General features: G+C 47.9%; 1 protein-coding gene across 1 annotated transcript in view; it reads right to left on the bottom strand.

Moving 5' to 3' along the window:
* The window catches only part of LOC126527932 (sodium-dependent proline transporter-like), a 38,116-nt gene extending 25,961 nt beyond the window's left edge, over nt 1-12,155 (bottom strand). Inside the window, exons 1-6 of the mRNA XM_050175770.2 lie at nt 12,014-12,155; nt 9,868-9,999; nt 8,630-8,796; nt 7,476-7,654; nt 3,364-3,493; nt 908-1,042 (exon numbers count right to left, since the gene is read on the bottom strand). Coding sequence (XP_050031727.2) covers nt 908-1,042; nt 3,364-3,493; nt 7,476-7,654; nt 8,630-8,796; nt 9,868-9,999; nt 12,014-12,155 — 885 coding nt within the window. The remainder of the gene's footprint in view (nt 1-907; nt 1,043-3,363; nt 3,494-7,475; nt 7,655-8,629; nt 8,797-9,867; nt 10,000-12,013) is intronic.
* Nucleotides 12,156-13,153: the final 998 nt, after the last annotated feature.

Below are 13,153 nucleotides of genomic sequence, written 5' to 3'. Positions count from 1 at the left end.
TCCAGACTAACGCTAGTCAAAATCAAATTCAGCCGGACTCACTCGAGAAGTCATGCCGAGCTTGGTTCACTCCAACTCGCCAGAAATCAGACGACGCCGAACTTATTAGGACTGACTCAGCCAAACGCAAGCTAAGGCAAACGCACACAGGCTTATATTCGCTTGGGCTAAGTGAGGCTCGTAAAAACAACAAGCTTATTGCGACTCGAGAATTCGTGGGCTCTGAGTCGCTGTTACTTGCAGAATGACGGGCTCAGGCTTACCCAAACTAGTCTAATCGCGACACCACTCAAACTCGCCGCTTCAGACATACTGATCGCGACCGTTATTTCTCGTCTGCCGCGTCGCAGCGAAGTTTAACTGAAGGCATTCAATGGCTGCGAGTTTAACTACCAGTTGCGCACGCGTACGTTGCTGCGGAACATATACAGGATACGCATGCCAGTGCACATCCGTCGCCTGCGGTTTCACAATGCACACTGCGCCTCCACTCGGCAGACACGGCCGCGAGAGAGGAGAGGTCACATTTTCCAGTGCTCCTGGCAAAGCGTTCAAATGTGACGAGCATTTCGTCATGATGCTCACGTCGCAAGGTGAGACGTTATTTCAAAAATCCGTTCCATTCAAACTGAAGTACTTTGAGGTCGCCACATGTCCGTTAGCGCTAATTAGCGCGTAGATGCTCCGATTTAGTGCACGAGTGCGTCAGTGAAAGCGGGGCGAGAGAACACGTCGCGTGACGTCATCTGGTCACTGATCTAACCACTTGTGACTTCCTTTACACTGAACACGTCGAAGAGACGGTTAAACGCGTGGCTTTGGGACTTCATAGTATGACCGCCGCCTCAACTCTTACCTCCTGGCGCTCAGTTTCCGGAGGCCACGAACAAGGTGACCAGCTCCTCACCTGTAAATCTAGCAGCTGGGCGGGGTCGAAGCTTGACAGCTGCTTCCAGAGGCTACCTTTGAAGCCCTCGCCGACCACCTTGGCGCACACGAACCACACGAGGAACACGCGAACGACGACCAGCGCGTACATCAGCTGCACGCGTACCGCGTCGCAAATCGGTTCGTGTCTCTCCGGTAACAGGTTTTACGACCTTCGCTACGCTCCTGATCTCGTGCCATGTCTAATCTCAGTGAACACTTAGAATTGTTTTAACTTAGCTCAATGGAACGGCGTCTACTTACCATTACAAAGTGCTGTATGGTAGCGCGTTTTATACATTTTATCTTCTTACTTGTTAAGTATACATAATAACTATGTTGAAATCTGTTTCGATATAGTGAAACAGCCACTTTATTTGGACCCGTGTTCCGCATACCTGTACCTATTATCTACAACATTGCTACACATCCTGTGCCGATTATCTGCGACATTTTCCGGCACTCCTGCCGAAATATGGGAGACGATGTCCCCACATGTTCAAACGTGGTTGCAGGTTTAAGTACCTAGCATAGTTTCAAGTACAGGTATTTGAAACACTGTTCAGGCTGACATTGGCTATTTATTGGAAAGCAGTGCCACGTATTTATTCTTCTACGTATTTAAAAAATTACGTATGCATGGAACGCTCTTCCATGTATGTGGTGTGGAATGCCGTCCCATTTTGTAAAGGACAAAATATAGCGAAAATGTTTCACTTACAGCAGCAACATAAATGGAAAGAAACTAAAAATGTACGTAGTATCGCTTGCCTCAGGTCTTTCTTCTACCGAAGTCATGTGTTTAAATGAGTGGATTTCTGCTCACGAACTCTACAACTAAGCTTTTTTTCTTAATGTTCAGTATTGCGAAACTGGTGGTAGCCACATAGGGAGACGATGGAGATCGAGATGCGTTGTGTACGAATTGCTTTAATTTCTGCAATTTCAACCTCTTCTCCAGATATTTTGTTCGAAACAAAATTTGTGAATTTTAATTACCCAGAAAAATGACCTGGTATTATCCCAGAAATTTCTGACTTTCTGAATTTCTGGTGCAGATAATGCCTCGGTGAAACAAATAAGATCCCTATTTCTTCTGTATTTGTTTTACTATTTAGTTAACTTTCTTACCGAAGCATCTGGTAAGATCTACTGAGTAAAGACTACCACAGTGCTAAGTAAGAACTACTGAAGGAACTAATAGAACATACTCGATTAAGCGCTCGGCTGTTAGTTGAAGCTCTATCGCAGGGTGCGCCACAGCGCACCCTTTAGGTTTACTAAAAACGAAACACAACTGTCAATTCCAGTTCAGAATTTTTCAAGGTGACAGCATGCTTGCCGAAGCCGGCTTTCATGGTTGAGCGATCTAGCCTTGGAGAGCCGCGTAGCCTATTTTGTCATCGCCACACAATCGTTAACATTTTTTTTATTGTCCTTCCGTCATCATCACGCATGCTTGCATTATACTCAATAAAACAATGCAGTGGGTTTACGTCACGAAGCTATATCGCTCGGCCCACAGTCATTCCGCGATGATTTCTGCCAATTCTTTCTCCGTTAGGCGAAGTTAAAAGGTAATTTAAAAGAACTTCAGCTCAAGTTTTTTTAATTAGACAATCAGTTGAACTCGTATTTCGTGAGCACTATTTCCCTAAGATGGAATACTCTCTTGACCAGAGTTCCGTTCTTCTATACGGCAGACCCCTGTGTCGCAGTAGTGACCTGACCTTTGCATAGGGCTTCTCACTATAACACCTAGAAGGAAATCTGACGCCACCGTCTGCGGGGGTTTGCTGAGGGGCGCTGTGCCGTCATGGGAATGACGGTATATGTGTCTGCGAGGCTTGTGTTGGCTGCTGTTGTACGAGGCTTCGTCTAAAACGTGGGTACAGGCTCTCGAATAACGCGTTCTTAAAGTAAAATCTTCATAAAAGTGCGTCATTGACCCATGTCACATTTTCCAATGAAGTTTACTCACCTACAATACATAACCAAGCGAATAAAAGCAAGAACAGACGAGAAACTGTTGCAAAGCGAGCGCGAATCTTGTCGTCTGTCCTCCAACTTGGGTGGCCCACTGGTAATTTTTACGTTTTATACAATTTTACATGCAATAACAAGTTCTCATAAATAAACAAAACTTGTTTTTGTGTAATAGTAAGGCTAAAACAGTTTTTACGTGCTGTTTTAGTAGGAAATAAATCATTGTGACAGGCGGAACGCTTGCCAGGCGCGTCTTCAAGGTGTCCTGGCTCTCCGAGAACGATGCCAATCCGAAGTCACAATGTGGTCACAATATACCAGCATTTCCATGCATACCACAGCGCAGCAGTGCCAGAGTTCCCTCTACGTAACATAATGAGAAACTTTATGGCTCTACGTATGGGATTCGGTTAGAGAGAGAGAGCATGTGCAGATGGCGGAATCACGCACCGCACTAAGGAGTCCGACGCGCAAGCAGGAAGCGGCGCAGGCGATTGCCCAGGTGGCCGCGCACGCCAGCGCCACGTCGGGGTTCAGGTGCAGTCCGTGCAGGTGGCCGCCCCCACGGAGCACGAAGTCCCTGCATACGCGACGTGTTCCGTTTGTAACAAAAAAGAAGGTAACGTACCTACCGCAAAGACAAAAGGTTGGAACGCAGATAGACCCCGACAAACTGTCCGAAAAAGGCAAGTCAGGCGAAGTTCTTGCCAAGGCCAGAATCATTAAAGCACACACGCGAATAAGTACGCAACTTACATTGCACGACGATTACGATCCCCGCACCTCGATGCGCCACCTTCATTCGTTTGGCCAGTTCAGGTGAGCTGGTCCCCCCCCCCCCCCCCCCTTTCGAAACGATTTGTAATCCGACAAGCTCTGTACACGAAGCAAAAGTCAAACGCGAGGATCAGCGCAGGGACGGCTTGAATCTCCTTTTTTTGTTACTCCGATCCATCCCTGCACTGTTCCTCACTCCACTATTCACCAACCAGCTGGCGTAAACACTCAGTGAATAAAAGTCAGCAGGCGGCGTCGGCTTGTAATACCTGCCACACTCATGCGTAGTATACTACGAACTCATGACGAGTTTTTAATCCATTGCCGAGTTTTCTTTTTTTCAAGCTGTTTTTATTCTTTTCCTGCGATCAGCCCTACGCGATTGGTCAAACATTTTTCGAGCTACTTGCGCTTTGCCTCTTTCTCACGTGACGTCGAGGAAACCGCGAGAGCTCCCGTTTGACAATATAACGTAAGTGCACTGTTTATGTTTGATTTGGCAGAACAAACGAAAATACTTATTGGCGATTCCACCCCATTTTCGCAATAAGCCCTTCGCTATTGCAAAACTCACCACGTCAAAATTACTTGTACGCATTACAGATGCATTAATATGCCGAGCAAAACTGACTTCTTTTCGGTATAGCCGGAGGCTGCCCCGTTTCAAGGGGAATAGAATATGTTTCCCTGCCGATCGCCCTGGTATTCACTACTCGGAGTAGCCGCGGAGGACGTTTTTATTTTCGTATAATAGAAAAAATTACGAGGGGAGAACGGATTTATTTGCGCACAACAAAAAGTTTTACGTGGCAATGTAACGTTGTCGAGCCCCTTTGACACGTATGCGACATCGCTCTGCCCGTTTATTTTTTCGCTCAGGATACGTTTTAGCGGCATCTTCAACCTCCTATTGCACGCCGCCGCGATTTTCGACCAGCCATAGCAAGCTAAGCAAGGGGAAGCGGACCAATCGCAGACGCCGGCACCACCCTACTTATCCAGTTATCTACTTTCACTACGCATGGCTCGGTTATCTACTGTGACTGCGGTAGCCTGGCACCACCGAAATCGTCTCCGCCTCTGCATGATACTCCCCTCTTGTCAGCGAATTAGCTAAGAAAAACGTTGCAAAGTAGGCGATGCTATTCGCTTTGAAAGCAAACAAAAGTGACCAGGAGAGCGTTGATTGGGCCGTTCAAGCAACGCTGCGATTCACCACCTGATGCTTGCGTCATCGTTTGCGTAAATTTGACATCGGGAGATCATAAGAAAAGCATATTAGCATCGCTTTACACTATAGTGCCCCAGTATTGCATAGTAAAACAACCAACTGCCACATTTGTCGACTGGAACGTCCGGCACTAGCATGAGGACGGAACTAAAATTGAAGTCAAGATTCTGCCGCTGGCATGTTCATTGTGAACTGCTTGCCCAAAGTAGGCTGTTTGACACCGTAAACACTAATGGAAGTGGAACGAGTTGAGAGTGTCAGTCGTCAGTATTTATTCCCTTTTTAACGTCACTCGTTTAACTCAGGTCAGCGAATTATGCTGCTTCAGGTACAGTTATAACAGATTCGTTTTGCAAATGTGACACAGCTGCCAGGCCTACATCTTTAGGCTAGATATGTATCAGACCACGTGGATGCAGCCAACAAGAAGTCGAAGCCTCATTTGTTGTGCGAGTCACACTGAAATTATTATAATTCGGTGAGGTGTTCAAAATCAAGCGCACCCATAGGGCGCTTGTGGTGTCCTCATTACGCGGAGGTATTTCGTGGAGTGATGACGTGAACTGTTTTGTTAGAAACATGTCGCTGCACAAGGCACTTCAGTTTTCCTGTTTAAGGCAGCACAGACTCAGTTATACTGCCTATAGAGTATAAAGTAGGCACTCCAACTGGCGCTCTAAAGGACTGCTTCGCAGTTTGAATTCGAAGCTGTAGTTAACAAATGGGCTTCGCGAGCAGTAAGTACCTCACCGTAACGACGGCCAGTTGTCGCCGTTGTGAAATGTGTGTGCAGTATTGTCGAATGAAGGCTGTTGCATTATATTAGCCGCCGGATCATCTTTAATATCTTGCCTCTCTATTTTAAAGTAAAGTCCAACTCTGGAGCTCCTATCTAAATGTATGGGAACAAAGAAATCATATATTTTTTTATGTAAGGAATGCACCGATTTTGATGAGGTTCGTTGCACGTAAGAGAAGGTGAACGCCAGTAACTGTAAGAACTGAATTTTCAATTTATGCCACCAATTTTTCTTAGGCAAATGCTTTAAAAGAGCTGAATTTGAAGAAAGAAAGAAACTAAGTACATTAGGTTGCAACTCTAACTTTTCAACAAGAACACAGTGTCATAATGCCGCCTGCACCAAAAATAACATTTAAAGCGCACACAGGTGATGTATTCTACACCGCTCTGAACTATACCGCTAATTTCTGAGTAGACTTTGGAAAACCATTCTGAGCACTGTAACAATTCCACGCAGGCTGTAAACCGATTGCAAAATTTGCCCGCCTGAGATAATCTAACAGATGAAATTTACGGAATGGCGACATCTGTTTTTAGTGCCGAGTTATGGAATGGTAAACTACGTGCTTGTATTTTTTTTTTTTTACCCTATCAATTTACGGCAACCTTTATAAGTCATTCGGGGAGCTAAATAAAAGAATCTGCTTCCTATAGTTGCTATATTTTAGCTTTTTCTCTCAAATGCAACAAATTTTATTCGAATGGATTCAGCGGTTTCCCATAAAAGCATTGCTGCGTTTTACATGAATTTATTAGAGAAATCGGACTATATGTCCCAAGCTAAACCCTGCTCTTAACCATCTAATTTTAATTGGAGGCAATTTCTGTCCAGATATTCGTGTAGTATATGCTAGGTACTACGCGCAACCGTACTAAGTGCCCTGAACACCGCCTTTTCTGAGCGGTTCTTGCGGAGAAGGAAGACAGCTGTAGCAAGTTATATTCTAGAAATTTCGTGCCTAACTCTTCCTTTTACGCATCACTATACTGTCTACATATGACTGTAAGACTCACGAGGCCAATAGAAGCTCGATGGAATGTTTCAGGCATTATCCGTCTTATGAGCACATTTACAATGTTCGTACGAAAAATAGAGGTTGCTGCTCCATGCAAAATGCGCTGTCGGCCGTAACTCAGTAAAGGCTGGAAGGTTCACGCTTCGAGGAAGATATAGTAGAAATATTTTCATACATACACATACGTGCACATGCGGCCCCCCTCTGCATTTGGAAGAGCGGTAGGCCTTTAAATCTACATATATAATAGCGTTCAATATATAAGCCTCAATTTTTCACGTCGCACGGTTTCGAGGAAGATCGAGCTGCACTTCAGGCTTAACAGCAGAAACAGGCGAAACAACCTTCGGGAAACAAAGGTCGCGCTTGCCTAGTTTCCAACACGCACGGAGCGAGCGAGCCGCGCCTGGCAGCCTAGCGAGTGGCGTTCCGGCTCTGACGTCACTCGCGGGAGGTCGCCACTGGAATTTCTCGCAGCTCATAACTGCGCACATCTTCGTTGTATGCATTTCTTCTTCGCCCGAGATTTCTTTGTTTTTTTTTTTCGCGCAGCTTTGTCTGTTGTTTCGGGTGGTTGTCTTCGCTCACGAGGACGAAAGTGTACAAGTGCGCATTGTTCTCGAAACGAAATTCAAGAGACACTCGGTATATAACAGCGAAACGGCTCTGCTCTGATCATCGCTGAGTTCGGCATTCCCCGAAGTGTCTCTGCGTATACAAACGTGGGCGCACTCACCGGTGGTAGTGCTCGACCGCGCTGACGGTGGAGGGGGTGCAGTTGCGCGCGAACTGGTGCCGCGGCACCAGCACCACGCGGTCGCCGAACACCACGGGGATGCCCGGCAGCCGGTCGCGTTCCGCGGCTGCCTCGAATCGCAGCGCCAGGGCACGGTGCACTTGCCGGCACGGTCGGGGCTGCGAACGGGCACGTGCGAGTGTAGCACGTGCGAGTGCGCTCGGAGCTACGATTGCGCTCGCCTGTGGTGGTGGCGGCCCCGTCTCGAAACTTGTATTCCTAAAATCCACGGGGATGTTCGGATAGGTTCGCAGAGAAAGCGGTAGTAGCGGGACTACACATTTATAACGAGCCCCTTGCAAGCCTTCTTCGCTTCAAAAGAATGTTACGATGCGGTTCGCAGCAGTCGCCTGTTTACTCCGGAAAATAGTGTGTTTGGTGTCACCTGTCCCCTCTTTCACTGATATGCAAATTCATATTTAGGGCCACTTCTTGGCAGCTGAACATTAACTCACGGGGCCAACAACATGACCCACTTTGTTTACTAGCTCCGAGCAGGTCTAATCATAATTTTCCAGCATACGCAAACATCTCTGAAAACCGGACGCAAATCCAGAATTTTGTAATTCGCCGTCTTGTGCCAATTAGTGGGTGAACTCGGTCCTCTGGTAGTAGCTTCGAAAAAAAAATGACGCCTGTATTTGGTCGTTTCACGCTCATTTACACACTTCGCATACCATATCCCCGCTAGGCAGCCATCTACGTATCTGAGGGCCTACCATACAGATGCTCAGTCGAGCGAGCGGTGGAGGCTGTGGCTTGAACGCGTTTTCCTCGTTGTGGAGGCGAAATTTTCTTTTCTTTTACGGTGCGGTGCATAAACTTATAAGCAGCACTTTTTTTTTCGTATGTATATGAGAGTTCTGTCATTAAAACTATCCAATTTGGAATGAAGATAAAATACGCTTGATTGTAAAACACTGCCAATGAATGTGCCTACGAAATTCCAGAGCGTTGCGAATACCGTCTCATCGTAAACGCCCTTCGAAGTTCGGCACTTGGCCCTTGTGTTCTGCCTTTTTCCCGTCTAGATTTCGCACCGGCGAGCCATGCTCCACACTGACGCAAATTCGCGCCGCCTGCCCCCCACGCACCCCTCCGGCTTCGAGGACGTAGCAGGTGGTGGCGTTCATCCCTCGGCAGGTGGACCAGGGCAGCGGGTTCTGGCTGCTTCCCAGCAGGTAGAGCACCGCGTGCGACATGGTCAGTGCGCCGCTCACCGCACTCGCCACGTAGAAGTAGGCCATCGTGTAGCTCAGACCTGCACGGAACGCGCACACCCGCCTGCAGATCGCGCGCACTTGTGAAAGCATGGCTCGCTTAGCTCTCCCCGACCTCGTAAAGAGAGACCGTAAAGTCGTTAGATAGAAAGTCTTTAGGGTCAGCGAAACCAGAGGTGACTTGCAGCCCAACTACAATGGATACAAGCGATGACAAGCGACGACGATGACGGAACAATGGCAGCGGTGATGGACGGCACGACGACACAATAAATGTACTGCACAACGACAATGTCACGCCGACGATTAATAAACGAAGAAAAGACTATGCGGCAAAAACGTCACACGACCGCACAGCATAACGATGGCTTAGCGATAATAATAATGAAAAAGTGGTACTGAGGTTTTTACTTGCCAAGACCACGTTCTGTAATTGGGGGCACTGAGTAGCGGGTGACTCCAAATTATTTCTGACCAGCTGAGTTTCTTTAGCGCGCAACCACCTTGGTGCAACTAAATCCAAGTACGATAGCTTTTCTTGCATTTTGTCCTGATCGAACTGCCGCCGCCACGCCCAGGATCGAACCCGAAACCTCGAACCCCGTGGTGCAATGCCATAGCCACTGGGCTACCACCGCGGGTACGACGATAATAGCCATTCTGTTCAACGAAGATAACGGCATGATGACATGCAACTTGAAGACGACAACGGCACGACGATAATAACGGTATGGCTGAGCGAAGATAGCGGTACCGCAACAATAACGGTGCGGCTCAACGACAATGGCACGAGAATAATAAGGGCACTGCGGAATGACGCTAACGGCATTACAGTATGCAGCTTGACGACAATAACGGCTCAAAAGCCTGAGGCCTAACCCACCGCCTACCCAGGACAACCCTGGATAAAGCGTTTGCTTTTCTGCCGTTCATCAACCAAGAAAACCTTGAGATGATAAAGTACGGTGACTATGCCTGCCACTGGCGCCACGAAACCTTGACGAAGTGTCTTTAACAGCTATAGATTCAGAAAACAAAGAAAAGATTGTCACGGCGCCACTGGTTCTCCCTTTCCGAACTTCGCATCCGTATCGTAACTGGTGGTCACTTACCAGCGAATGCGGGCGAGCACTCGAGCACTCCTCGGTTTCCCGCGTGCGCGAACTGACCGAGGATGGCCTCCATGTGCAGCATGGGGACCACCAGCACGCTCATCACGGCCGCGTACATCACCAGGAACGAGCCTGCACGATGGCGAGATCGCGCGCGAAGCGCACAATTCAAATATCATCAACAAGACGTCTGAAACTTTCGGAACAAATTTCCACATGGTTCCAAATAGGCTCCTGTAGCATCAACATCCTCGCTTTGAGGGCTAACTGCAACGAAATTTCGTATCACGTAAGAAGCTTTTGTTTCAGATAGTGTAGAAGTGAGCAGCCACCGTGCAATTCTTTCTAAAAGTAAGGGCGAAAGCCTCCCAACTAGCTTAACCTTAGTTACCATACTGAATCTTTGTTACCAAACTGAAGAGAAGAATTTAAAAAAACGTTGCCGTTACCGCTCGCTGGAGATCACACACAACCCAGACAACGGGCCCGTACGGCTACGTAGTACCAGCTACTTTTTTTTCCGTATTTTTTTTTTTATAGACAGTGCGGCATAGAAATGTTCTTCCGCTTCCATCGAACCTACAGCTGGTTTTGCTTTCTTCAAGTCCCTTCTCGCCAATTCACAAAACTCGTAATTAACCATCAATAGCCCCCACCCTTCCGGTGATACCCCGCACTTAGACCTTTGAGGTAATAATAAATATAAATAAATACCGTTAAGAACGAGCGAGGCACCTCGTCACGATTTTCGAGATTGGGCGGCGGTCGCAGCGTACTGAAAAATCTCGCAGGCGATGGTCTGGGATCAGCTTCGTATGCGCTATGCCAACATATACCCGCATCGTCTACTTAGGTGCTCTTTACAGGCCATTAATAACAAAACTTGACAATTACCGGCCCTGCAGTTTGCTAGGATTACATCCGTAGTATATAATCTACTCGTGATAACCAATTTCGCCAAAATGATATTTTGTTGCAGTTTGCCTATAAACAAGAGGCATTAGCACGATTCGCCATTGTTATCATTGACCTGTCAAGTGTAAGAGACATTGAGGCGTACGTTTCCATGGCAAGATGATTTTCCTAGTCCCAGAAAAGGCTGTTGCGATAAGCCTGGACATCGATCTGTCAAGTGTGAGAAGCGTTCAACTGGGCGTCCCCATGTCGACATAATTGCCCTCTTCTCCGAAACAGCGTCACCCTTTTTATTCCCCAAGCTGACAGAAAGGGAAGGACGAAGAGAAGAAAACCCGAAGGGCACAAAGTCGTCGACGGCAGAACCTGGCGAAAGCACTAATACTGCCACCGGCTCCCCAAGAAGACAGCGACGAACACATGACCGCAAGGGGTTATTTAAGGCCGTGCTGGCACCTATGTTAATCAGAACCGCTCAAGAGTCGGATGAGAGTCACAACCATGTGCAATGAAGTGAATACAATATTTGCAACTTTTTTTCATCATCACGATGTCCGGCTTCGTCGTCGTTTCCTGATTCTTGCGGTGAAGACCCATCTCACCCGGTCGAGGTCGTATCACCGTACCAATAGCCGCATGGAGCAAGTCTTCGGGAGGTTCCATCAAATTCAACAGGTTTCAACAGTCTAAGCAGCCATGTCTTGCACGCGCGGCACATGTTGCATACCATGCAGCCCAAATGTTAAATGCAACCGAAATACTTATTCGAAGTATTAATGTCACAAGAATATGCACATCTCACTCGCCGTAAGAATCGCTTTAAGCGGAGCTTTCCTTCCTGTTGGCGAAGAATACCATACTTCTCCTGCAGACAATAGTACACGCATGTACGTCCACTTTATCAGATCTGTTCGGAGGACACGTCGAAAGGATGGCTACTTGAACACTTGTAACCTGCTGAAAAATTGAGAGATGGCGTCATGGTGCGCGACGGATGTCGAACGCATCCATCGAAATTCGCGCTCTCAGCCCACACATTAACAAGCTAGACTAACATCGCCACTTAATATTCCACATCACGCGGTCACATTTCTTGCTCATTGGATACCCAATCTTAGCGTACGTAGTATTATGTTTTTCTTGCGACGTTTAAGCACAACGCTTCTACAAAGGGCGAGTGCCAACTAGCCCTGAGGTGCGCCCTGGTCACAAACAGGTGCTCTGCGTGTACCTCGGCCACGCCTGTAGATGGCGTACGGGAACCAGTTGAGGTTCGTCAGCCCCGCCGTGCAGAGGTAGGCCGAGGCGTAGAAGTGGAGCCGGCTGCGCCAGTAGTACGCCGGTCTGACCGGCCGCTTGCTGTCCGTGGACATCGGGGCTTGCTGCCGTAGACTGCCACGTAGATAAATGATCGCGCGGACGGAACCGCCTGGCTTGGTTGGCAAACAGCGAGCTGACGTCTCGGTTCTTCTCTTTCTTCTTCTGCGGCTTCTGATCACACCTCCGAAGCTTCTTCTTCCACAGCATATTAGTGGAGCTAGCATCCTTTGCATACCTCCGCTGTTTTGAGCCCGCCTGCCTTTATATATATACATACATATATATATACATATATATATATATATCCGCTTGCCCCGACCAAGTGACCCAAGTTGTCTACCAGCTTGGGCCACTAAGTATGGGCTTGTTGTCGGGAGGCCGTCGTGGTACTTCCATCGTCGTCGCTCCAGTTTTGTCATCCGACTCTCCTCATGCCGTTGCCACAGTTGACGAGAAAAAAATTCACCGAGGATTACTATGTTCCCGAATGCGAAATTTGAGCGTAGCTCTATACGTGTTTTCATTTCGCAATATATTGGCCGGCGCGGACAACCTGTATCCTGCGGCACGTCGCAAACGGAGCGAAGTGTGGCACGACTGCCTCGTGAATCGGCAGATCGCGACTCACAGCAGCAGCCGCAGACTCCGGTCCGCTCCACTCCGCTCATGCAGCGCTTTGTTTTCGTATAAGGCATCGGTGGCGTCATCGGCAAACAGACGACGCGCGCTACTCTGGTGACATCTCGTAGCCATCGTCCCCGCAGAGCCCGTCTTTCTTCTCACCCTCTCGCCATATCCTCCATCTCCGCGTTCCGCATCATGGTTCCCATATACCCTCCTCCGCTTTCCTCCTTGCGCTCTCTTCGATGTCGCCGTCTTTCATCGCCCGCTGCACTCAGTGTTCGCTCTTTCATCCTTCGCTGTGCTCGTTCGCTCTGTTACTCCGAGGACGCTAGCCGAAGGAACGGGCATCTAGCTGCGCTCCAAAAATTGGTGGTGCATCCATCCTTTAGAGGTAATTGGCAACTTTATTTCTATTAGCACTCTATAG

This window comes from Dermacentor andersoni, chromosome 9 (assembly GCF_023375885.2).
Source record: "Dermacentor andersoni chromosome 9, qqDerAnde1_hic_scaffold, whole genome shotgun sequence".
NCBI classification, from domain to species: domain Eukaryota; kingdom Metazoa; phylum Arthropoda; class Arachnida; order Ixodida; family Ixodidae; genus Dermacentor; species Dermacentor andersoni.
Note: the sequence above shows the minus strand (reverse complement) of the source record. Positions and strands in the feature narration are given on the sequence as shown.